General features: G+C 33.2%; 1 protein-coding gene and 1 long non-coding RNA gene across 6 annotated transcripts in view; one reads left to right on the plus strand and one right to left on the minus strand.

Annotated features, from left to right (window-relative positions):
- Positions 1-1,525: 1,525 nt before the first annotated feature.
- LOC105671573 (uncharacterized) lies at positions 1,526-4,012 on the minus strand. Its single transcript, XR_010889168.1, has 2 exons — positions 2,392-4,012; positions 1,526-2,237 (listed from the first exon to the last, which is right to left on the minus strand). It is a non-coding gene; the product is annotated as an uncharacterized lncRNA (long non-coding RNA).
- Positions 4,013-6,943: 2,931 nt separating this feature from the next.
- Mekk1 (mitogen-activated protein kinase kinase kinase 4) overlaps positions 6,944-26,190 on the plus strand; it is an 83,221-nt gene continuing 63,974 nt past the window's right edge. For 4 of the 5 annotated variants that reach the window (XM_067351394.1, XM_067351396.1, XM_067351397.1 and 1 more), the window contains exons 1-18: positions 6,944-7,186; positions 8,174-8,308; positions 8,591-8,870; positions 9,095-9,280; positions 9,462-9,652; positions 9,838-10,254; positions 10,425-10,676; positions 10,890-11,114; positions 11,306-11,722; positions 12,084-12,191; positions 12,260-12,452; positions 12,520-12,985; positions 14,808-15,173; positions 15,654-15,841; positions 15,924-16,092; positions 16,174-16,296; positions 16,521-16,672; positions 16,874-17,049. In XM_067351394.1, coding sequence (XP_067207495.1) covers positions 7,104-7,186; positions 8,174-8,308; positions 8,591-8,870; positions 9,095-9,280; positions 9,462-9,652; positions 9,838-10,254; positions 10,425-10,676; positions 10,890-11,114; positions 11,306-11,722; positions 12,084-12,191; positions 12,260-12,452; positions 12,520-12,985; positions 14,808-15,173; positions 15,654-15,841; positions 15,924-16,092; positions 16,174-16,296; positions 16,521-16,672; positions 16,874-17,049 — 4,127 coding nt within the window. In that variant the 5' untranslated portion in view covers positions 6,944-7,103. The remainder of the gene's footprint in view (positions 7,187-8,173; positions 8,309-8,590; positions 8,871-9,094; positions 9,281-9,461; positions 9,653-9,837; positions 10,255-10,424; positions 10,677-10,889; positions 11,115-11,305; positions 11,723-12,083; positions 12,192-12,259; positions 12,453-12,519; positions 12,986-14,807; positions 15,174-15,653; positions 15,842-15,923; positions 16,093-16,173; positions 16,297-16,520; positions 16,673-16,873; positions 17,050-26,190) is intronic. The other variant, XM_067351395.1, reaches the window with a different exon arrangement.

The following is a 26,190-nucleotide window of genomic DNA, read 5'->3' on the forward strand; positions in this document are numbered from 1 at the left end:
TAAATTACAATTAATACATTAATTGGGAGAACATAAGTGTGCAAATGTAGTTCTCTACTCTGTAGTGTATATGTATGTGTGTAAAAAGTAAAAAGTTTATTGATGCGTGTTTTATTGATTGTATTTCATTTTTTCGCTTACTAAAAATTTTAAAATAATTAAAAATAATTACTTGTAAAAAAATTATATTTGATAAATATTGTAAATTAAAATCCACTAATTAAAAACGCAATAGGCTCGTAACCTAATTATTTGTCAACTTATTAATCTGTGACGTTATATCATATTGGATTGTAATGAATAATTTGGAATTTTTTAATAAATTGTTTTTTTTTTTTTACGTAATTATCTAGATGAATAGTAATGATACGAGTACAATTGATTATAACTTTGACAAATTAATTGACAAATGAATATTTAATTTTGTGTTAGTTTAAATCTGTTTTGCCAGTCGTATAAAGTAGACAAATTTATTTGAAAAATGCACCATTATTTATTACACAACCTATTAGTATTTCCATATTAAATTTGTAAGTATAATAATATTTATAAAACACAAGTATATTAAATTATAATGTAACTTTTTCTTTAAAAAAGATTACTCTATTGAATTAGACAATTTCATATCAGATTATACTTTAGAGATTGAGATTACAAATTAACAATTAAAATTTGATCAGTTAAATAATCCTAGTTTTACTGTTAGTTAACTTTGATCTGAATATTCGAATTTTAATCAATCTGCAATCTTCCATTTCCAAAAAATTGTCTGGCTTAAGAATTTTTTTGAAAACAAATTTTGAATGGAAGTTCCAGGAAAAATAATGATCGCGAAAATATTGATTTTTATGTAATCTAACTTTTCAACAATTGCGTTAGTAAATGCAATATATTGAAGTAAATATAAATTTACGGTATTATCATACATATAATACAAAAAGGAGAGAAAACGCATGCAATGGCTTTGCTTGTCAAGCAGTACCAGTCACATTACCAAGATTAGTTTCTCGCAAGTTGCACTTTAGATACAAGTATAGTTTAAAAATGTCCGTACATTAATTTGTAATCTCTAACCCATTGAAAATGTTAAAATTAAAATGCAGCACATGATAATTCATACTTATTATACAGATGTCTGGATATTACTATGATAAAAAAAAATAGAAAATTTATATTAGAAATAATGATAGTGCCATCTCTATATCTTCTTTCATCAAAGTTATAATTGCATCGTGATATATAACTTGTTTCTTATTGCCCTTTATTGTAAATTAAAATCTATTTGATTTCATCAACCTTATTGTTCATAATTCTACATTATGTTAAGTGTGTTTAATTCTTAAATAAGCTTAATTAAAGATAAATGAAAGAAAGAACATGCTGTTATAATTTTTGTATTTTGCACATTTTTTAGCAAAAATTGGATAAGTTTTTAATTATCAAATATATTTTATATTATTTTCTGTTATTATGATTAGAACAAAAAGGATATTAGATCAGAAGGATGAAAAAAATGCAGAAGAAATTCATTAAAAAAATTTTACATTAAATAATAATTTGGAATTTAAAAAGAAATTAAATAAAGAAACTATGTCATATTTGTTTCCAAACGCCATCTTATTAATAAGGAACTAATTTCTACCATGATTAATCTTGAAGACATGCGTGTCGTTTAGTTATATTATATATCACAATTTTCGAAGAAATACAACTGGAAGAATTAAAAATTGAGATATTTTACTGACAATTATTATATTATTTTGCGGCGATCTTTACAGAAGTTATTATAATAAATTTGAGTATAAAATATGAAAAATGCACGATCTACGATTTTTATAAAAAAATAAAATAGAAATAAAATATTTATAAAGGCACTTAAATAAATCGCCGATAGTTTAATGATTACAGAAAAATCGATAATTAATTCATAAAATCATTTTACTTTATAAACTTACAAACATAGTTTATAAATTGAAAACATAGTACACTTAAATAAAATTTGTAAGCGTATATAATAAGTTCCAATACTTGTTATTTATGTGACACATAACTTTATGAACATATTTATAACTTATATAAGTAAAACGGATTATACGTCAAAAGATATGCCACTTTTCTCGTGTACTTCAAATCATTTAAATCGTCAAAATTATAATTGCCGTTGTCGTTGGTTGTGATGCTACTTGAACTTCCTTATCATCATTCCATCTATATATCATTGTCAAACTCTGGATAACCTATGTAAATTTAATTTTATTATTTATTAAAAACAAATTTTCTGGTTATATTTATTCTCATTAAATTTTTACTAAATTAAATATGATTTGAAAAAGTAAGAGATTAATTATACACATAAATATTAACAATAATATCAAGAAAACATATTGTCACCTGTTTTCTTTAGTTTGGTTGGCTTCCTGATGGTCCAGCTGTGTCATGCGTTCTCTGTGTACTTGGCAGCCTGTTCGGATGTGTAGCTGCAATGTGATGATCAAAATACCATAACGAAACATCAAGAGATATTTTCCTCTGACAAAAACATTCCACTTCAAAATCACCAACTTTTTTACAGTATTTCCATATCCAGTCGCAGTCGATAAAGTAATCCGGTTTCTTAGAAAAATGCAGATTCAAGTGAGTTTCCAATTTATTTATATCAAAAGATAAAATAATAACAATACAAAGGCAACATTGTACGGTAGTTGAGCTAATAAAGTTGAAAAACTTGAACGGCCATTGTTTCCCGTTTGTTTCTTCGTAATTATATTCATCAATATGCTCTTTTTTTACGTGATCAATAAAGTTTGTTGTATTGATATAACAATATTGAAAATCGCAATGTTGGCATTGTACTTGAAAATTTCGCAAATTTTTGTAATTTTGCCACAGTTTTTGCGTGTCTTTTCTTGAAATAATCGATTGCAATTCTTCCGGATGACTTTTAATTGTATGATAATACATTTCACTACTAATATCAATGGTTAAGTTTTTGCAACAAATAGTACACTTTAACTTTCTAGTGTCAGAAATTTGTATAACATATTTTATTATCCAATCATCTGTAAAATTGTGGATTTCTGTCGCAAAATGCTTGTCTGAGAGATGTGTCGTTGTAGAAATTTTATCGGCCGGAAAGAATTCACCACAGAAGAAACATTCTGCGAATAGTATGCTTTTATCGGAAATATATTCGTACGAATACCTAAAATACATCCATGGCCATTTTTCAATTTTGTGATCCTCTTCCCATTTACAGATTTCTTCATGTTCTTGTTTTACATGCGTATGAAATTGTAAAAAACTATAATTAGGAAATAGATAGGTATTATGGAATTTGCATTTTACTTGATAATACGTCACTTTGGTATAATATTCCCACATGTTTTGTTTAATTTCCATAATTTTTAAATTTCGAACGGTTTCCAACGAAAGAGCTATGTCGCGTGCTTCTTGTGCATTTTTTAATTCTTCCAAATGGTAACGTACTAAATGTCTCCTTATACTGCTTGACAGATAAATAGATGATTCACCGTAGATACACACGGTACATTTAATTTTAAAATCATTAACTTTCGCAAAATATTTCCATCTCCAATCGTAAATTACGTATCTCTCTACTTCGTTAGAATGTTTTTGTTTTAAATGATTGGCTAAAAATTGAAAATCAAATCGGATATTCTCACAACAGAAAACACATTGTGAGGTGAAAGTATCGTTGTACTTGAAACATATCCATGGCCATTCTTGTCGTCCTTTATATTTTTCGTATTCTATTATACGAGGATGTTTTTCTATATGTTCACTGAAATTTATATTGGTGTAAACATGTTCTTTCTTGCAAAATCTGCATTTTGCTTGGTAATCCGACACTTTTTCGTAATACTGCCACACGTTTTCTCTTGTTACACTAATTTCTGACATTGTGTCCGTTTCTCCTTGCAGGACGCAGTCAACTGAATACGGTACCAGAGGACGAAGAAATACGTATGGTTTTCCAATTGAATGTATATATTGATACGTCAGTCGAAATTATGAAGTCCAAGTCATGAAGCGGCGCTGTAACATCATCTCCAGTTGGTATAGCAGTTACTATTCCGCGAAAAAGATGTTACAACATATTATTTACACGAATAATTTTTTAAGAAATAATACAAAACTAATTATTTACATCTCAAATAAAACTAATTTGAGATAATAACTATATCAAAGAAATACGCATAATTTACTGAACTTATTGATACTGTTATAAATTAATACATTAATTGGGAGAACATAAGTATGCAAATGTAGTTCTCTATTCTGTAATGTATATGTATGTGTGTAAAAAGTTAAAAGTTTATTGATGCGTGTTTTATTGATTGTATTCTTTTTTTTCGTTTATTAAGAATTTTAAAATAATTAAAAATAATTAATTAATAAATAATTTAAAAAATTATATTTGATGAATATTGTAAATTAAAATCCACTAATTAAAAACGCAATACACTTGTAACCTAATTATTTGTCAACTTATTAATCTGTGACGTTATATCATATTGGATTGTAATGAATAATTTGGAATTTTTTAATAAATTGTTTTTTTCTTTTTACGTAATTATCTAGATGAAAAGTAATGATACGAGTACAATTGATTATAACTTTGACAAATTAATTGACAAATGAATATTTAATTTTGTGTTAGTTTAAATCTGTTTTGCCAGTCGTATAAAGTAGACAAATTTATTTGAAAAATGCACCATTATTTATTACACAACCTATTAATATTTCCATATTAGATTTGCAAGTATAATAATATTTATAAAACACAAGTATATCAAATTATAATGTAACTTTTTCTTCAAAAAAAATTACTGTATTGAATTAGACAATTTCATATCAGATTATACTTCAGAGATTGAGATTATAAATTAACAATTAAAATTTGATAAGTTAAATAATCCTAGTTTTACTGTTAGTTAACTTTGACCTGAAAATTCGAATTTTTATCAATCTACAATTTTCCATTTCCAAAATATTGTCTGGCTTAAGAATTTTTTGAAAACAAATTTTGAATGAAAGTTCCAAGAAAAATAAGGATCGTGAAAATATTAATTCTTATGTAATCTAACTTTTCAGCAATTGCGTTAGTAAACGCAATATATTAAAGTAAATATCAGTTTACGGTATTATCATACATATAATACAAAAAGGAGAGAAAACGCATGCAATGGCTTTGCTTGTCAAGCAGTACCAGTCACATTACCAGGGTTAGTTTCTCGCAAGTTGCACTTTAGATACAAGTATAGTTTAAAAATGTCCGTACATTAATTTGTAATCTCTAACCCATTAAAAATGTTAAAATTAAAATGCAGCACATGATAATTCATACTTATTATACAGATGTCTGGATATTACTATGATAAAGAAAAATAGAAAATTTATATTAGAAATAATGATAGTGCCATCTCTATATCTTCTTCAATCAAAGTTATAATTGCATCGTGATATATAACTTGTTTCTTATTGCACCTTATTGTAAATTAAAATCTATTTGATTTCATCAACCTTATTGTTCATAATTCTACATTATGTTAAGTGTGTTTAATTCTTAAATAAGCTTAATTAAAGATAAATGAAAGAAAGAACATGCTGTTATAATTTTTGTATTTTGCATATTTTTTAGCAAAAATTGGATAAGTTTTTAATTATCAAATATATTTTATATTATTTTCTGTTATTATGATTAGAACAAAAAGGATATTAGATCAGAAGGATGAAAAAAAAGCAGAAAAATTCATTAAAAAAATTTTACATTAAATAATAATTTGGAATTTAAAAAGAAATTAAATAAAGAAACTATGTCATATTTGTTTCCAAACGCCATCTTATTAATAAGGAACTAATTTCTACCATGATTAATCTTGAAGACATGCGTGTCGTTTAGTTATATTATATATCACAATTTTCGAAAAAATACAACTGAAAGAATTAAAAATTGAGATATTTTACTGACAATTATTATATTACTTTGCGGCGATCTTTACAGAAGTTATTATAATAAATTTGAGTATAAAATATGAAAAATGCATGATCGACGATTTTTATAAAAAAATGAAATAGAAATAAAATATTTTTAAATGCATTTAAATAAATCGCCGATAGTTTAATGATTACAGAAAAATCGATAATTAATTCATAAAATCATTTTACTTTATAAACTTATAAACATTGTTTATAAATTGAAAACATAGTACACTTAAATAAAATTTGTAAGCGTATATAATAAGTTCCAATACTTGTTATTCATGTGACACATAAATTTATGAACATATTTATAACTTATAAAAGTAAAACGAATTATAGTTAAGATTATCGTTATTGTTGATTGATGCTATTTGAACGTCGTTATCATCATTCGGTTGTCAAACTTCAAATAAACTTTTGTAAATATTTAAATATTTATTAAAAACAATTTCTCTGGTTATTACTGTTTTTATTACATATTTATTAAATTAAATGTGATTCAAAGTAAAAAATTAATTATACATAAACATATTAACAGTAATATCAATAAAACATACTTTTTAATATTAAAATTAGATTAGCATTAATTATTATTGATTATTTAACATAAGTTTTTAAAATTTGGAGCTTTGAAATTTAAGTAAAATATAATTATAAATAGATAGAGATCAATTTCTTATTTATCTAGTAGAAAATACGATAGTGGGACAAAAAAAAATTGTTTCAAGAAAACAGAAATATAGTCATAAAGCGAGATGCGTATATGTAAAACCGCTTATTCTACATTTTTTACTATATTGTGTAAGTGTATATTTTAATGACAATTATATATACAATTTACAAGTTATATTTTGTCGAAATATAACAACAATATAGAATTGAATTCGATTTTTCCGGCTTTTGGTCAAAAAGAGAGTTATTTCGCTCTACACCACATTCGAAAGTCGTCAACATTCGGAAACTGGTCGACAGATGTCGATTGCACACGGCGTCTGCGCTTCCGCAGTCTTCAGCGATTGACGGCAGTGCACGGCAGTGAAGTGAGAAGGCTATCGCGGTGACAACGACTGATCGTATGCTTTTTCTGGACAGGTGTAAGAATGTCGCATCGCGTGAGATCGAGTCATGTCACGAAGATACCTGGTTGCGACTCCACTGACGATGAGGACGTCGATTGTGCCAGGTGAGTTTATAGCAGACCGTCGACATGTGGCTTTACGTAATTTGCGACGGACCGACTCTAATAGTGAACCGGCGCTCACGTTACCTGCTATCGGCGATGCGCTCTTGTTTACGTACCCAGTGCGACAGTATCCAGTTGTTCGCCGGAGAAATTCCGAACGATTCAACTGGTGCACGATACTTCGACGCACGTGCAACAGCGAGTCGATACGCTGCGCATATCGAGACGCTCCAGATGCGTACTCTGAACGTTATCGTGCTCGTTGGCTTGGCGAGTGCTGTGCACGACGATTTCGTATTCTGTCGATGTGACAAATTGGCAACGAGTTGTGAGCAAATTCTTGACTGTAAACTTGGCAGTGCACAAGACGTTTCTGTTTATCGGCGTTTAGGCATGCAATTCTTCGCGTTTAAGGCTTTATATAATCATTGTCATTTATATTTATATATTTCTACTAATTTTTATTATATATCATAAATGTATTGAATATTATAGAATTACATCACTCTTCAGATTTCTTATTTTAAGATAAAGGTTTTAATTCGTTTTGTATTTGCGAATGTGTTCTTGCTATAATTTATATGTGACAATAATGAATGTGTATCAGAAAGAAAATTGCATCATGAAACCCTGATAACAAAGTTGTTTTTAGATAAAGTTCTCAATGAAAGTGGATTTGTGATGTAAAATTACTATAACTGCTATTATTTAAGCAAAATTATTTATTTATTTTAATTTTTATTTAAAATTAATTATTAATTTTTATAATTTCTGAAAATATTTGTCTATTTGTATTCTTAGCACCTTGCAGAGTTATTCATATATTAATCTAAATGTGCAGAAATCACAAATATGCTTTTTAGGATCAATGCTTACATCTAAAAAGCAACATCTTTTATCTTGTAAAAATTCCCCGACGATAATCAGCAGAGTGTGATGATATAATTTCCGGCGGAAATATAATATATATTAAACATTGTGTTGCAGTAAAGTAGACATGTCCAGTCCAACGAGCGAATTTGAGGAATCGCTGCACACAATGTCCGATATGTACGGACAAACGCCACCCAGAACTCGTCTCAGTCGTAAGAAAAGACACATGAAGCAAAAGTTCTCAGGCAGGTACGTGTTTAAAGTTGCAAATTGCACTTACAATAATCGTTTACTGTTAATTGCGATACAATTGTAGTGTGTTAAATATAATTGGATTTAATCAAGAAATATCAATATACAAGTGCATGTATTAAATGAAACGAGAAAAACAATTAAAATATATTTTTAACAAATAGAAATTGCTTGTCTTCGCATACAAGAAATAATTTTCGCAATATTGATCGACGCGTCGCTAATTTAATTGTCACTCGAGTGACTATCTCAGTTATCTTTAGCTTTTGTCGTTTCTAGTGATCTTAAATCGATGGAAAAAGAAGCTCGACCGAGAATCGCTATTCGCAGGCGCAACACCTTGGATACTATTATCTTCAACGAAATGTGTGACAAAGCGGACAAAGATCGCGAGAACGAGGTGAAGGAGGAACCAAAGGATGGTAGTAGGAAGTGCAAGAGAAGCTTGAAATTATTGCGTGGCAATGAAAGGGACCTAAAGCTCGATGTAGAAGCTGCTTTCAATTACGCCGAAAAACACAATAACGACATGACAGTGTCGACACCGAATCAAATCAAGGTGCGAGAAACTAAAGAATTGATTTGAAGACCAGCTGCATTCAGAAAGTGCTTGCGCAATGTTTGGCGATTAGCTCGTAGTTGTAAATTTGTTTGTCGATTAATTAAGTTTTCGCACGTAGCAACTGTTTGCATTTTTTTCAATATTATTCTCGCGATGTAACGAGTATATTATTTTTTCACTGTGCGCGCATGTGATCAAACAATCTTTGATCTTTCTTACAGATTGAAACTAGAAATAGATTTCGGTGTTTACGATCCAAGCCTGTCGATGTGGAGGAGAAGAGGGTGGAACGAGTAATGTTCAGCAAATGCATAGAAATAGAGGATACAAGCGCGCAGTCGCCTAGATCACAGAGCTTCAAGGAGAGGGAAATGTTTCACGACACGTTCTCTTTCTTAATTAAGTTGGTAAATATCTCAAGAAATCTTTTCAATATTACAGAATAAACTGAACAAATACATTGTATTTATCGTGTTACAATGTTATTTTGGAGTGTTCAAAAAATTATTTTCACTGACGGATTCTTTTTATATATTTATTAAAATATACATTTTTGTTATTTCTTAATAAAATTATGAATGTTTGCAGGGGAGCACAGAGCGGAATTGTCGCCGTCAGATGAGCCATGAGGAAACTAGGTGGCAGAACGAACTGAAGGATTTGATATGGTTGGAATTGCAGGCGCATCATGCGGACCGTAGCGCGATGGCGCAAGACGAATATTTATGTCGACAACGGGAGGCGGTGGAAGGTCTAATTACAGAAATAATGGAGTACAGGTGTGCGAGAATATATTATAACACTTCAAATTTTCGAATGCTTCGAAATAGGCAAATTGAGAAATCATTTTTTAATCTATTGAGAAATATTTGTTTTCGAGAAGCGAAAAGTTTGCAGTCGATATAAAGAAAGACGACAATCGAATGCCTGGAATTATCGAATGATGCAATTATCACCCCTTTAGATACGATCCCATCGCGGACGTGCAAGAGGGAAGCTTGGGTTGCATCAGTCCCGGCGACGTCTCGAGCGATCGATCCACGAATTCCGGTTTGAGTCCGAATATTGAATTGGGCGTGTGCCCAGGCTGCCTTTCCATGTACTGTCGTGCGTGCGCCCGCGCGCAGGGGGAAGCATTGCAGCAGATTGAAGGACTGCTGGCTCGCTTGGAAGCCGCGGAGGCCTTGTATCCATCCTCCCAGGCATTCGCCGCTAATTACCCGTTGTACAAGAGCGCGGAGTTCACCGATCGGGTGAAGGCTATGTGCCTCTGGTACAATATGACGAAACACCATCGGCTCAAAATACACATACTGGGCAGATTGCTCATGATGCTGCACGGCAAGAAGAAGCAGGAAGAGTCCACCGACTCCGGCATCAGGTACGCCAATCTGAGTCAGCGTTTCGTGAAGCTTTACGAAACAGAGAGATATTGTTTTGTGAGTTTGCATCTGTCGTAGATTGTCGTGCGAATTTCATTACACTTGATTGAAAAGAGATATTTTCAATTTTTTTATAGAAACTTCGATAATCGATTGTTCCTATCTTTAGTTCGCGATCCTCAGATACCGTTGACTCTACGGAACTGCGACAGTGCACGGTGCGATTTGAAGTACCTCAGCAGGACGAAACCTCCTCCAGTCCTTCCGACAGCAATAACAGCAACAATTCTTCGATCGGAGGCTTATCGTTTGTATCGCAATCATTACCGCCCACCCCGGAGACTTCGTTCTCGTACATCGAGGACGAGAGAGTCGATCGACTCGATTTCTACTTGGTCGAATTTGACCGTCACGCTTACAGGTGCGTTTTGATAAATGCGTGTTAATCTTAATCGATTTGCTTTTAATATGAATTTAACAGCAAATAATTTAAATGCATACATATATTTCTATTTTATACATTATTTGTTACAAAATTTCATACTTTATGTTTTCAACCAACTAAATGAAATGTTGAATGTATTATGAGTATGTTTAAATCATTTGACGATAATTTTTGTTCTGCACGTTTCAGGAAGTACATCGAAGATGTGTTGAAAACGAGAGGTCTCAGCAAAAGTCTGAATTTCCTCGATCGACTGCATACATCAGTCTTGAGAAAGGCAAGCCTAACTTTAGAAAAACATGTCTGTAAGGAATGTAATAATGACACGAATGAAGAATACGAAGGCGACCGAGAGTTGCGGCGGTACGGCGTTTGGAGCCCCGAGGCGAAGGAATTGAATCTACCATCGTACAGGTGCCTGGAATTTTTCTATTCTTAATATTGTAAAATTCCGATACACGATTTGAGTCGAATTTGACAGTAAATCAAATTAATCCTTTTGTAAATTAAGCTAAAGTTAGTTGTTTGCATATTTCTTATGCGATTCGGACGCTGTGTTACGAAAAATTAAACAGTTTGTATAATAGCAATATTTCTTTTCGCAGGGCAGCTTTTTTATTTCTCTCGCGCGTGCCTCTGGACGTGGTTCACGAATTTCTAAGGATGAGACTGGAGCAGAAGCCGGAGCAGCCGAGTCCGTTGTCAGTCCGACAGCTCATGCGGGAGCTTCGCGAGGGTCTCAGGATTGCTTGTATCCACCGCGACCGGTTTGCCGCGCATTCTCGCACTGCCGTCGCCAGCGACGAAGCGGGCTGTGAGAGTCTGTTCAAGGAGGACGTCAAGTATTTCGACGAGAGCTTGAGGGCCGTGTTCGAGGTGTATCTGGATTATCTTCAGCAGTGGGTAGATATGGTGCAACATGACAGCTTCCACAAGAATCTGATCATGGACGAGTGGCTGTTCGTTGAATCGATCGCTGGGAATATAAGCGATGGATATAAGATTGCTGGCGTGAAATTCTGGTGAGCGAAAATATGAAATGTACTTGGTATGAATCGAACAGAAATAACAAACGAGAAATATAATGGAATGGCATTAAGAGGCGTCACAGGATGTTAGTGCTAAATTTTTAATTTTTTTTAAAGAAATTAGTAAATTAGTCTACATGAGACAGTTAGATTGTACACCGATCTCAGATCGTACCTAAAGTGTACGAAATTTTTGGTACATTGTTTTTATATATCGAGAAACTTAATGTACGTATAGGAATTATTGGATAGAAATAAGAAATATATTAATTGAACGAATACTGGACTGACGTGTAATGTATAAAGTATTACTCTATTTAATTTGCGATGCGTTATTTGAAAATATTTTTTGCAGTAAAATTACGCGAACGATGATCAAGCAAGTCAACGAGTTCCTCGTCGAACGGTCTCGCGAAATCCGGGAGAACGCGGAGGAAAAGGAGGATGACGAGTTGCCGTGCAAGTAAGACGATTCTAATTCACTTGTCTGCATTTTGACGCCTCGTTCTACCTTGAACGATTTGTTTCTAGTGAACAATCTGTTAATAGTGAAACGCAGTTCAGACTTCACCTTATGTTTGTGGGTCGCGAGTGGCAGGGAATGTTTGTGGAGGCTCGGGAGAAGGTCGTGAAGAGCATCAATCTGGTCAACTGCTTAAAACGCAGTATCGAAGAGTGGTCAGTCTTCGATCGGCAATTGATGGAGTCGTTTACACTGTTAAAGGTAAGAAATGGAAACATCTGCTTCAAGTTGTCCAGAATCTTAAATCCTTTTCCGCGCTCTTATTCAGAACACAGTCCTGGATTTGAGGCATCGCATAACGGCGGTGATCGAAGACTTCCAGAGCTGCGCCAATGAAGTGGAGCAATCAAACGCTGATAACGACCAGTCGATCATGCTCCCCTTGCGCTCGAGAATTCGCGAAATTCTCCATCAAGCTTATAGAATGGGCTTCGACTTTCATAAGGAGTTATGCAAGTTGTTCTCGCTGGAAGAGAAGACAATTCTTGCGCGCGGTCTAGTATCGTTCGCACTGCTGTGGATGGAGTTTGTGAGAACGCGATGCGAGCGTGGCCGCGGTTTGAGACCTAGATGGGCGAATCAAGGTCTGGAGTTCCTGATAACTGTATGCGAGCCAGACAACACGAAGCATCTCACGGATCAGGAGTTTGAGGAACTGAAGACTTGCATGGATTGTTGCATATCTCACGTGGTGGGAACCGTGTCGGTCTCGGTATCAACGCCAGAGACAGAAGGTAAAGCTCTTTCAATTATCAGTTTGGGTGCAGTTCCGAATAGGTGAAACGCCCGATTGTTTTGAAACTCCACTATTTTATGTAGTTTGGCGCGCTGATTACGAATATGATAATGAAAATCGCCGACTAGGTTATTTTCAAGGTCAAAACAAGGTCAGAAAAAATGAAAAAATATCACTTTTTTGAGATTATTTCGAGAAATATTGATGTAACAAAAAAAAGTTTCAAATAAAAGTTGTAGTTCTTGTAAAAATACATCATTTATGTCCTATGCATTTTTTGTGTAAAACTGATAGTTTTCGAGAAAATTGACGTTAAAGATTAAAAACTTTGGTAAGTAGGATGAAACACGGGGGGTTCGGGGGGCGGAGCCCCCCGAGGGGGAAATGGGTGCAGGCGGGGAGGGGGGTGCCGGGGGGAGGAACGGAGCCTCTCCCCCCGCCTATTACATAGCTAGTGTCTATTATAGAAGTTGAAAATAACTTTCAAACACAATATGCTCTCTACCTTGCGTAGGGGTCTTGGTAATTTTTCCTGTATTTAAAATTTTTAGTATATAGTAGACTCATCATACTTTTAGTAAGGCAAAGATTTAATTCATATAAACTTTCTGCGCGCACACACCTTGCGTTGGGGTCTTGCTAATCTTTTCAGTATCTAGTATTTTTAGTATATTGTAGACTCATTAGATTTTTAGCAAGGCAAAGATTTAATAAATATACATAAATTGTATACGCACACACGCCGCTACATTCTTGAACGGCATGCGCATACAAGCTAAGGCCTACCTGTTTACCAAAGTTTTTAATCTTTAACGTCAATTTTCTCGAAAATTATCAGTTTTACACAAAAAATGCATAGAACATAAATAATGTATTTTTACAAGAACTACAACTTTTATTTGAGACATTTTTTCGTTACATTAATATTTCTCGAAATAATCTCAAAAAAGTGATATTTTTTCACTTTTTTTGGAGTTTTGACCTTGAAAATGATCTTGTCGGCGATTTTCATTATCATATTCGTAATCAGCGCGCCAAAATACATAAAATAGTGCAGTTTCAAAAAAATCGGGCGTTTCACCTATTCGGAACTTTATCCCAATTGTGTTTCGTTGCTTACAATTTCTGGTGCTCGCAGGAATTGCGATGAGATACTCGCTATTATTTCTAAAGTAATTCGTCGCTCGAAAGCCTTTTTCGTGCGTTTCAATAGAACGGTTGCTCGCCGTTCGAGTGCTCGCGGAACGTGGAAAGTGCGAATTGCTGTAAATTTTTGTAAATAGAGTCTTTCAGTTTATTTTAATAAAAGGAGTGTCAATTTACAACTTTAATAAGAAATTTTGGAATAGTGATTGCTCCGTCGCGATCCTCCTTTTCTCTCTCTCTCTCTCTCTCTCTCTCTCTCTCTCTCTCTCTCTCTCTCTCTCTCTCTCTCTCTCTCTCTCTCTCTCTCTCTTTCTCTTTCTCTGTCCTGCGCTCCTCTCCTCGCGCGCTCGCGAAACGAACAAAGTGAGAATAAATTTAATTGTTCCGATTGTACGCGAGTGCAATCAGAACTCTACGCGTTCTCTATCAGTCTTTATCTTTCTCTCTCTCTGTATCTCTTTCCCGCTTTTATCACTTCCGTTTCGTCCGATTCTTTTGTACACGAATATCAATAAATCGCGCGGTTGTTTTACCATTCATTTTTACGATCATAAATTTAATGAAAATTATAGATTTTTTTAATACTTACAAAATTGTTAAGACATTTTTAATATTACAACTCATATAATAAAAGTGATTAAGTGAATAGATTTTATTGTAATTTTTATTTTCAGGTTTAAGAAGACTGTCGCGATCAAGAGCTTCATCGCCATGCCATAATCGTACTAGAACTGCGAGCTTTAGCCTTTCTCAGAAACCACGAGATGCCATGAAGTCGCCTGAACTATTTGTCAATATGAAGAAATCCAGCTCGCCGAGCATGGTCGACGGGAATCTTTCTGTGATAATAAACACGCCTGAGCGGGGCACGCAGAGACACGAGAGGGTCGTCCGCGCCGTCAGAAAGGTGGAGTGCGAACTCGACGAAAGACTGCGGAGTCATGAACTCATTGGACAAATTATTGACAGGAAGACGGTCGACAGAGTTCGCATTAAGGCGAGACGAGTCACGTTTACTTGGCAGCGGGGTATTAAAATAGGTGAGTTCACAACTTATGTGCAAACATTGTTTATTGTAATCTTCAATCAACAGGCGATCAGCATTAATAAAAATATTGCGATAAAGAAAACTTTAATAAAATTTAGAAAATAAAAATTGTGTATATTAAAAGAAAATAAGTTTAAGACGTATACAAACAAGTATATTACACTTTTTCTATAGATTTTTTATGTTGGAATTAATTGCAACAACATTTTTGTGTGTAACTGTGCTTTAACAGCGTGTATTTGACGCTTTTTTACCATTTTTAAAAAAGGTAATTTTAATAGATTGTTAATACTCGCACGATTGATCGGTAACTCTACTCGTAGACGACTTTGCAAAAGACGATGCGCGATGATTTCTCTTGCTAACGACTCTCTTAATTTCTACTTGATTAATTTTTTTTCATTATTTTGATACGAGAGCATTATTTTAATGCAAATTAAAACGTTATTTTAAAACGCATTTTATTCTGCAGGTCAAGGAAGGTTCGGTAAAGTGTACACTGTGGTAAACAACCAAACCGGTGAGCTGCTGGCTATGAAAGAGGTGCAGCTGCAACCCGGCGATCACAGAGCGATCAGGCGCGTTGCCGAGGAATTGCAGATTTTCGAAGGAATCCAGCATCGACATCTAGTGCGATATTACGGATTAGAAATTCACCGTGTACGATAAACGTAACATAACTATCGCTGTGATACGTAACATTGCATTGAGTTTGAATTATCACGATAAATTCTGTTTCTAGGAGGAGATGCTGATTTTTATGGAATTCTGTGCAGAAGGGACTCTTGAAAGCTTAGTAGCAGGTAGCGGAAACGGATTGCCAGAATCCTTGGTCAGAAAATACACTTATCAACTTCTTTCGGCTGTCGCAGCGTTGCATTCTCACGGAATAGTTCATCGAGATATCAAAAGTAGTTGTCTCCATAAAAGAATTTTTTGTAAAACAATACCATTTGTTTCTGTTATTTTCACAGCTGTATTTCTTTTTGCAGCTGCAAATATTTTTCTAACAGACGAAGGTAATTCTTTGAAACTCGGCGACTTTGGTAGTGCAGTGCAAATTAAAGCGCACACAACCATGCCTGGAGAACTTCAAGGTTTTGTCGGCACACAAGGTTAATATTTTGATTATTATATAATAAAATTTCTCATAAATTTGTATCATAGTTTACCTATATATATATATATATATATATATATATATATATATATATATATATAAAATTAGAGGTAGAAGTTTAAAGAATTGTTAGAAAATTTCGAACATGTTAAAAAAATATATCTTTTAATTATCTCACGTTTGTATTAATCTTGAATTATTTTTTTTAATTTCTTAAAGCTTATATGGCGCCAGAAGTATTTATGAAGTCTGAAAGCAGCGGACACGGTAGAGCTGTCGATATCTGGTCGGTGGGTTGTTGCATTATTGAGATGGCGAGCGGAAGACGACCGTGGTCAGATTATGACTCAAATTATCAAATCATGTTCAAGGTATGTATGTATATAGAATATTAAACGTGTTATTATTATGTTACGAAACAGTTTATATAATAATTTAAAAAATAATTTGAATTTTAAATTTAGATAAAAATTTAGAGGTTTTTTTGCTTGAATTTTAAGCATTATCTTATGTTATATTTTAAATAATTATATGTTAATATTTAACCTGCGATTTTTTACTTTTTCTACAAGGTCGGAATGGGAGAAACGCCAGCGCTGCCAAAGAATCTTGCTGCGGAAGGCATCGACCTTGTGAAGAAGTGCTTGCAGCACGAGCCAAAGAAAAGGCCGACAGCGAATTCTCTTCTCGCCCATTTCTTCGCACGAGGAGAACACGAGGATAATGTTATTGTGGATACTAGTAGAATGTGAGTATTGTTACGTCTTATTATTACGTCTACGTAGTGCGGACTTTAACGAAGACTTGATCGCAAAAATTTTCGAATTCGTTTGTCCTCGCGATTAGAGGATCGTTTGGTACTATTGCTTCATGAAAACTAAACAATGGAAAACTCTTGAATCGCGACCAACAAAAATTCGCGGAAGTCGATTTCAGGAAATGAAATCTTTTATAGCTTCCAAGTGCTATACTTGATTTGACGGGTGCGTTGATTACTGAAAGATGCATTGAATTATGTTGTGCCTGAGTTGTTCCGGCACAGTTAACTTCAACCCAGCCAACCGTACACTCTCTCGAGCAAGAGTGGAAACGTGGAATGGTCCATATTCTGAGAATAAATTCTCTGAACTGGTTGGTACCTGTATAAGGTCCCTCATAAAGGCTCATCACGCAACACTTCTTTTGACGCCTTTCTTATGCTGGGGCGTTCCTCAGCAGGATCTTTTATTTCTGCTGGCTTGATGGTTGGTTGCTTTCGAGGCGGCTTGAAGCCGTTGGTCCTGTAAGAGCGAGATCTCTCTGTTTGCCTACGAGGCAAAACTCTTTCAGGATGAGTCTCGGCATACTGTTCTGCCTCTACTTCAGCAGCCCAATCATTTCGCTCAGCTGCTTTTTAAGCATTATACGCTGACATACGGCGCTGGTCTCGCGACATGCGGGGTTTTCCTCGCGTATTGGTTTCCGACGCCATCTGGCTTGTATTCATTTGAATTAAAAGTTAAGATAAATTTGCTATAAAACGATTCTTTTGTCAGATAGGTCGATCATAAGTGTCATTTGATAATCAGGTACATGGCAACTGCTGTGCAATGATCTACTTTTGATCGCGATCGAGAGTGGTTGCTCCGAAAATCTAGACGCCATTTTCTAAAATCATGTCACACGGACATTTGCCTAAATACGCTCGGAACAATACAACGCTTATAATAGAATCATTAACTGATTTCTACAATTATACGTTTGAGTTTTTAATAAGCGTCAATCATGCGCGAGGGAGAATATTTTATTAATAGCGATTTCGGCTGGTCTGCACCGACTGCACATTTCGGGTGTCGTATGTTCGGCTGGTCGAATGGTGCAGTCCCTCACTGGAGCTGCGTATTCGTCTGGGCTCAGTACACCGCACAGGTGCATGTTGGGTGTACACAAAGTGGCTCTCACAAATTTGTTGTAAGCTTGTGGTAACGGCATGGATAACTATGTGCGTGAATATTTGAAGTTTTTAGAAATTCTTGGTAAATCTTGGTAAATCTTGGTAAACCTTGGTAAATCTTGGTAAATTTTGGTAAATCTTGGTAAATCTTGAATTTTTATGCTGAATAATGTTTTATATCGTGGTATTGTATGGATGTATAAAATACCAATCTCAACACATTGCGATATATTAAGTTACGTATTAAGTTACGTATTCTTGGTCGCTTCCTTTTATCAAACTAACAATTTAAGGCTCCTGGGTAGTCACCGCAGCCATATTAGATTCGTCACGTCAGAAGCGAGAAATGACACGCCGAGAATTCTTGCGTGCCATTTCTAAATAAAATGATAATTTAACAAAGTAACACTCTAGATCGCTTTAAGACACCTGTAAAATTGTCCGAAAACTATGCTTTTTCCTTGACAGGTTATAAACAATCGTTAAATCAACCGTGAAACGAAGCCTAATTATACGAGAAAACACACGGTTGACAGCTGTCTGTATGAGTAGAAAATACTCCTTCTACGTTGGGCTTTCCCTGCTAATCTTAGTTTTCGGATAATTTTACAAGTTTTATGAATACGTCACATATCACAGCACTAACATTTAACGAATATTAACGAAATGGCACGCAAGAATAAATTGGGTAGTCAACATGTCATTTTTTCACGTCTAAAGGTACCTTTTCATGGTAGCGATCGTCGCGACTTTTATAGCGATCAGAGAGTCACGTGACTTCATCAGTCGCTTGAAAGTCGTCGCTGTTAGTCGCTTCTGTAGTTAGATTTGGTCTATTTTGCAGCGACAATAGGCTACTAATCGCTACTTGCTATTTGAATTTTTTATCATGAGTGATACAGATGAACTAATTGAGCAGGAAAATGAGGTAATATAATATTAAAAATACAATATAAATATATAGCTCTTTTTCTTATTCAAATAATATTCTTGAAAAAAAACAAGCTGACAGAGCCGGAGCTAGTTATAATTGCTCAAATTTCCCTTTATTATAAACATTACATACGTTTCGGCCTAAAGGACGTGGCCATCTTCAGTGTAACAAAATAAAAAAATCGTCGTTAGTCGTAAAACGTTGACAAGATAGTCAATTTAGGTAACACATCCTTATCTTGATATGGATAGTACATTTTTTCATAAATTTATGAGAAGCCATGGATCATCTATCTTCGGAGATCCGTTAGAAATAAGTATCAAGTAAATAACATGACTGTCGACGGCAGTGACTGCCAGGCTTGACAGTCAATGTCATTTACAGTCATGTTATTTACTTGATACTTATTTCTAACGGATCTCCGAAGATAGATGATCCATGGCTTCTCATAAATTTATGAAAAAATGTACTATCCATATCAAGATAAGGATGCGTTACCTAAATTGACTATCTTGTCAACGTTTTACGACTAACGACGATTTTTTTATTTTGTTACACTGAAGATGGCCACGTCCTTTAGGCCGAAACGTATGTAATGTTTATAATAAAGGGAAATTTGAGCAATTATAACTAGCTCCGGCTCTGTCAGCTTGTTTTTTTTCAAGAATATTATTTGAATAAGAAAAAGAGCTATATATTTATATTGTATTTTTAATATTATATTACTTACCTCATTTTCCTGCTCAATTAGTTCATCTGTATCACTCATGATAAAAAATTCAAATAGCAAGTAGCGATTAGTAGCCTATTGTCGCTGCAAGATAGACCAAATCTAACTACAGAAGCGACTAACAGCGACGACTTTCAAGCAACTGATGAAGTCATGTGACTCTTTGATCGCTATAAAAGTCGCGACGATCGCTACCATGAAAAGGTACCTTAATAGTTCATCGATTCTCCACCTAAGATGCTGCATGAGAATTTCTGTCATATGGACATGTAACGGTACTAAGCTATATATATTCTATATTTATCGCGTTTATTTGTTTGTAAACAAATTTTTAAATTATAAATTAGCATTTTGTATGTTATTCAGTAATTTACTTTTATCGTATCAATTGATTAGGTCAAACTGTTACACTATTTACTTATACAATAAATCGACTGGGTAAATTCGACTAGGTTTTTATTCCTACCACAATTATGTCGCCACTGTCAACGCGGAGTTCACGGCTACGGGACCAGGAGCCTTAAATACTCATGCACGTGAGCATCACGTGGTGAAAATACTTTTCTACAAGTAACAATTTATTTTTTCTTTCGGTTTTAATAAGGTTTTTTTAAGTAAATAATAGATTCGATCTAGGCCTAGCGTAAATTTAATCGTTGTGGAATAAGGAGGATCGAAGGCCAAAGCAGGATCTTAATTGCCAAAAAATTTTTTTTTTAATCAAGAATGATAATTGAATAATCAAACGAACTTACCGTGAAGTTCGATTACAATTATGCTGTCTCGTCCGGATGGATACATGTAGTAGCATTCCGCTGCACTATTTTCAACACGGGGGCGTTGCGACCATCCTAAGCGCCCCTACGCTGAAAGAGGCTTGCGCGCCCCAAGCGCGAGGCAAAAAGAAAAGGTTTCTAAAATTCCTACTTTTAGCGCTACCCAGAACCATGACGAGGACGTAGTAGCATAACGGTTCCGTTTTTTTTTGCTTTTTTATATTTTTGATATTTTTTAAATATTTTTATATTAAATTAAATAGAATATAAGGCTCTGGTGATTTTAAATCAAATAGGATCAATAAGAAGTATAAAGAACCAAAATGCTAGGTCTACGTGCGAAGGTTATAATACAGGATGTCTCAATAGCTATTAGCACCTTAATATCTTCGAATCTATAAGGTTTAGAGAAAAATGTATATAACCAAAATTGCACGGTACAAAGGGGGCTATCATATGACGATAATAATTTTTGTCCAGGTGGAGGCGCTTCGGAGATTTCAAGATCAACTTCGTGTTTTTAAATGGAATTATATGTTTTTTTTTACATAATATGATTTCTCTAATTATTCTGCATATAAAAGTATTAAGGTAAAGGTATCGAAAAATCAATAGGTTACGAGATATTTTACACTTTATTCTGAAATGAGCCGGGCATCCAAAATACGGAATATGCTATTCCGATTAACATCACATTCTTGTTCAATTTGTCGCACACTAATATTAGTGTGTATGTATGTATGAGAATTTCGAGCCACCATTGCGAGGACCATGATTTCATTCCCTTCATGAGTTATTCGCTTTTCACGTTCATTTTTACGGGTATCTAAGCTACCGGTTTGTCTAAGTTTATCGTACACATTTTTAAATGTTTGACGCGCAGGCTGAGTGCGATTAGGATATCGTTCAGCGTATAAATTTTTTGCTCGCAATAAATTTTTTTGACATCACAGTAAATGACGATCATGTCAATTTGTTCTTCAAATGAATACATCTTGCACGATTAACTGATCTATCAATACGAGATATCTATCAATACGAGATATCTATCAATACGTTGCGAGAGACAAACTCAATGAAAAATTTGCAAATCGCTGGATTGGACGTGGGGGTCCTGTAATATGGCCAGCTCGTTCACCAGACTTGACACCACTGGATATTTTTTTAATGGGGAACCCTGAAGGACATAGTCTATAAAGATGAACCAACTACATCTCAAGACATGCAACAACGAATTATTAGAGCCTGTGCGTTAATAACTCCCGATGCTATTAAAAGAGCAAACCAATCAATAATCAGAAGTGTTGCATTGATAATAATGGCTACCATTTCGAATATTTTTTATAAACGTTGTCACTTCATTTCAGAATAAAGTGTAAAATATCTCGTAAACTATTGATTTTTCGATATCTTTACCTTAATACTTTTATATGCAGAATAATTAGAGAAATTATATTATGTAAAAAAAAACATATCATTCCATTTAAAAACACGAAGTTGACCTTGAAATCTCCGAAGCGCCTCCACCTGGACAAGAATTATTATCGTCATATGATAGCCCCCTTTGTACCGTGCAATTTTGGTTATATACATTTTTCTCTAAACCTTATAGATTCGAAGATATTAAGGTGCTAATAGCTATTGAGACACAATAACATTGGCGATTGTCAACACAGATTACAACATTTTATTTGATAACACTTTTTCAATATTTTATAATCAGACATTAGTATAATATATATGATTCTGTAATATATACATTTGATAAAGAATATTTTTTTTGTATATATATATATATTCCATAATTTTTTATCTACTTCCTGAAAACTTGTAATCGGTAATGTGTTATGAATCTTTTTTTTCCCTGTATATTCTTTAAAAGTATTTACAAACGTTTCGGCCTGCCATCAGGCCTTCTTCAATATAACAATAATTAACAATAAAATACCGATATATTTGCAACGATTACAATAAAAAACGAAGTAGAAGACATAAAAGCAATCCTTTTTCGACCATATTGTGGTTCGTTAATAATATAGAATTGTAATTTTTATATTATTTTATATTTTTTATAATTTTTATTTTTATATTTTTTATATTTTTAAATTTATATATATGAATAATAATAATAAAAAAATTTAAAAATTATGTTTTCTGGCCTTAGCCCTTGCGAATATTTCTATAATGTCCTTATAATTGAGATTATTGGCTACTTCCTTTTCAATTGATATGATTGCTATCGGATAACCGTGTTTGCGTCATTTTACTTCTCAGATAATTTTTTATTAATTTTAATTTTGAAAAACTGGCCTTACCAGTTGCCACAGATATTGGCATAGTTAGTAATATCCGAAATGCTATTGTTAAATTCGGAAATATTTCCAGAAAGCCATTTTGAGCTATTTTATTTAAAATATCAATTGGCGATTGCAAAATGTTTTGTTGTACATCTGAAAATATTGTTTTATATAAATTTATCTCATCAAAAAGTTCAATGGCATTTATATCAGAACAATTTGTGTTTTTGTTGTAAAGTTTTAATTCTAAAGTTTTGCATTGATTTAATGTAACATCGGAAGTATTTATGTCATACAGAAATTTGAAAGCATGATTATGATAGTTAAGCTGCTCAAATCGTTCTTCTAACGAATTTAGAGCTACGTCAATGATGTAATTAAAAAATTCTACTTTAAATTTCTGTCTGGCATCTGCAATTACTTCATTTTCATTACTAAATTGTGTCCGTTTTCTTAATCGAAATTGGCCATTTTCCATCGACACGGATGGAAATTCTGAAGAAACATTCATTTGAGCTGCAAGATCTTTGGTATTGATTTCAATATTTATAAAACCATTTTCACGGTAGTCTCTTAAAAACTCAGTTACATTTTCAATTAAAGATAAGCATTGCGGTATATTAATTTGATGCGACTGTAAAGATTTTGACACAATATTGATTCTTTGTAAAATGTCACCAGCAGAGCACAGATAATATAAATTTATAATTTGAAATTTTTTCGGCAATACTATGAGCTGTATTCTTTATAGTTTTATCATCTGTATTTTCAAAAATCTCTAAAAGACCGTCATAAATAATTAGTAAATTATAACGCAAAGCTTTTACTGCATTCACACGCGATGACCATCGTGTAGTTGATACCTTTTTTGGTGTTAAACCATAACTGTCTGAATTTCCGAAATGTTTTTTTAAAACATCCCATCGATTTGTAGATCGGGAAAAAAAGTTATAAATTTCTTGTATCAATGAAAAAAATGAAAACGATTCTAATGATGCATCAGCTGCATCATTTACTACTAAATTTAAAGAGTGGCATGCGCAAGGAACAAAAAAGGCTAAAGGATTCTTATTTAAAATATGTTGTTGTACTCCATTGTTTTTTCCTTTCATATTTGAACCATTATCATAACCTTGACCTCTCAAATTTTGTTTATCTAAATTATTCGTTAATAGAAATTCTAAAATAGCACTTGCAATGGCTGCACCTGTTTTATTATTTTCTTTAATAAAACCAAGAAAGTGTTCATGAATTCTAAATTGATAATTTTTATATGAAACAAAACGCACTACTATTGTTAATTGCTCCTGATGAGAAATATCTGGTGTTGAATCCGCAATAATCGCAAAATATTTACTTGAATTAATTGAAGAAATTATTGAATCGGAAATTAATTTAGACATAGATGATAATAGCTCATTTTGAATAGTATTACTTAAATAATGATGTCCTTCTTTTTTTTCTAAAAATCGACGCAAGTGTTTAGCCCATGATTGAGTCAAATTCGGCTATTATCTGCACAAGTTGCAAGAAATTACCATTATTTGGGGTATATAAAGAATTAGATTTACCTCGAAAAGCTAAATTTTGTTGAGCAAGATATTTAACAATTAGAATTAATCGTTTAAAGACATTCCTCCAATGTGTTTGTTCAATATTTAAAACTTTTTCATTATGAAAGTCTATAGTGTGCTGAGATGTCATTCGATTAGCGAAGAGTTGCCAAGATTTAAAAGTTTCAAGATGTTTCTTGGTTTGCTCATGATCTTTAACGACACGATGTATATTTGACCAATCAGAATAGCCACAGGGACTTGAAAATTTATTTTTATTTCGTTTATATAAAGAACAAGAGAAACAAAAAACAACATTTTTAGATTTTGAATAAATTAACCAATTTCTGAGTAATTTTTCACCGTTAGCTATTATATGAGTATATAAAGTTGTTAAAAAACATCTATTATTTGAATCTAATGGAAAGTTAAAATCCATAATTTGATTGGGAATACCATGATCAATTATCTGAGTCAAGAAATCGTGAGAAATTATATCAGGCCAAAGACCTGGATCTTCAAATTGATCGATTTGAACTAATCGAGAAACATTGATATCAGTATCGTCAACATTGGTATCAGTATGAATTAAAGCAGAAAGTGAAATCGAATTTGAAAGAGTTCTAGAAGATGAAACATCTACGGTCTTATCTATTACTTATTATTAGAAAACATCTACGGTCGACGATCTGGGGAAGGTGGTCTTCTCCTTTTCCTAGATTTATGAGCTGATTTACCCATTGCTGAAAGAACTAACACTATATATGACCGAAAAATATTACAAGACCTAATGAGGAATCGCACAATAGGAAAACAATGAGCACCCGCGGCGTTGGTAGGCGCGCGCAAAGGTACGCACCATTTTTGAATTTTATCTTTTAAAGATCCTATTGAGGATAGTGCAGCGGAACGCTACTGCATGTATCCATCCGGACGAGACGTTGCATAATTATAATTGGTGGAATTGGTGGAGGGTTTCCCAATTAATAAAAATAAAATAAAATAAAATTATAACGTTAGGATAAATATATTAATACAAGAGAGTGTAGGTACAACTTGATTACGACCGATCTGTTTCGTGGTAAACGACTCCCACACAGCACGAAAGGTTTCTATAAGGTTTCTGAAAGGTTTCATGATAGAATTGAAACCTTTAAAAAAGCTTTCAAAAAAATATTTCTAAAATGTTTAAATGTCCGTTTTTGAATCCATCAGTAATGTTTTCAAAAATCTTTTATAAACCTTTCCATAAACATTTTAAAAACATTCCTTCAAAGTGTACAGAAACATTTAAGAAAACATTTTTTAAAGCAGTATGTAAAAGCTTTTAAAAAAATATCTGGAAACGTTCTAAAAACCATTCTTTAAACATTTTTATAAGTATGTTATAAATTGTTTGAAAAACCTTTTAAAAAATGTTTTTAAAATGATTATATGTCCATTTTTTAATCTATCAGTAATGCTTCCAAAATTCTTTTATAAACCTTTCAATAAATGTTTATTTATAGATTTGGTTCGTGTTTTATTTATAATAATAATTGAGTGACGAAATCAGTTGACTTATCGTAACTATTATTAACCAGACTTTCAACTAATTGGAAAGTGTAGAGTAGGATATTTAAATTTTTTAATAGATTAAATATACAACTTCACTGAGAGAATTTTA

Source organism: Linepithema humile, chromosome 3 (assembly GCF_040581485.1).
Source record: "Linepithema humile isolate Giens D197 chromosome 3, Lhum_UNIL_v1.0, whole genome shotgun sequence".
Lineage (NCBI taxonomy): Eukaryota > Metazoa > Arthropoda > Insecta > Hymenoptera > Formicidae > Linepithema > Linepithema humile.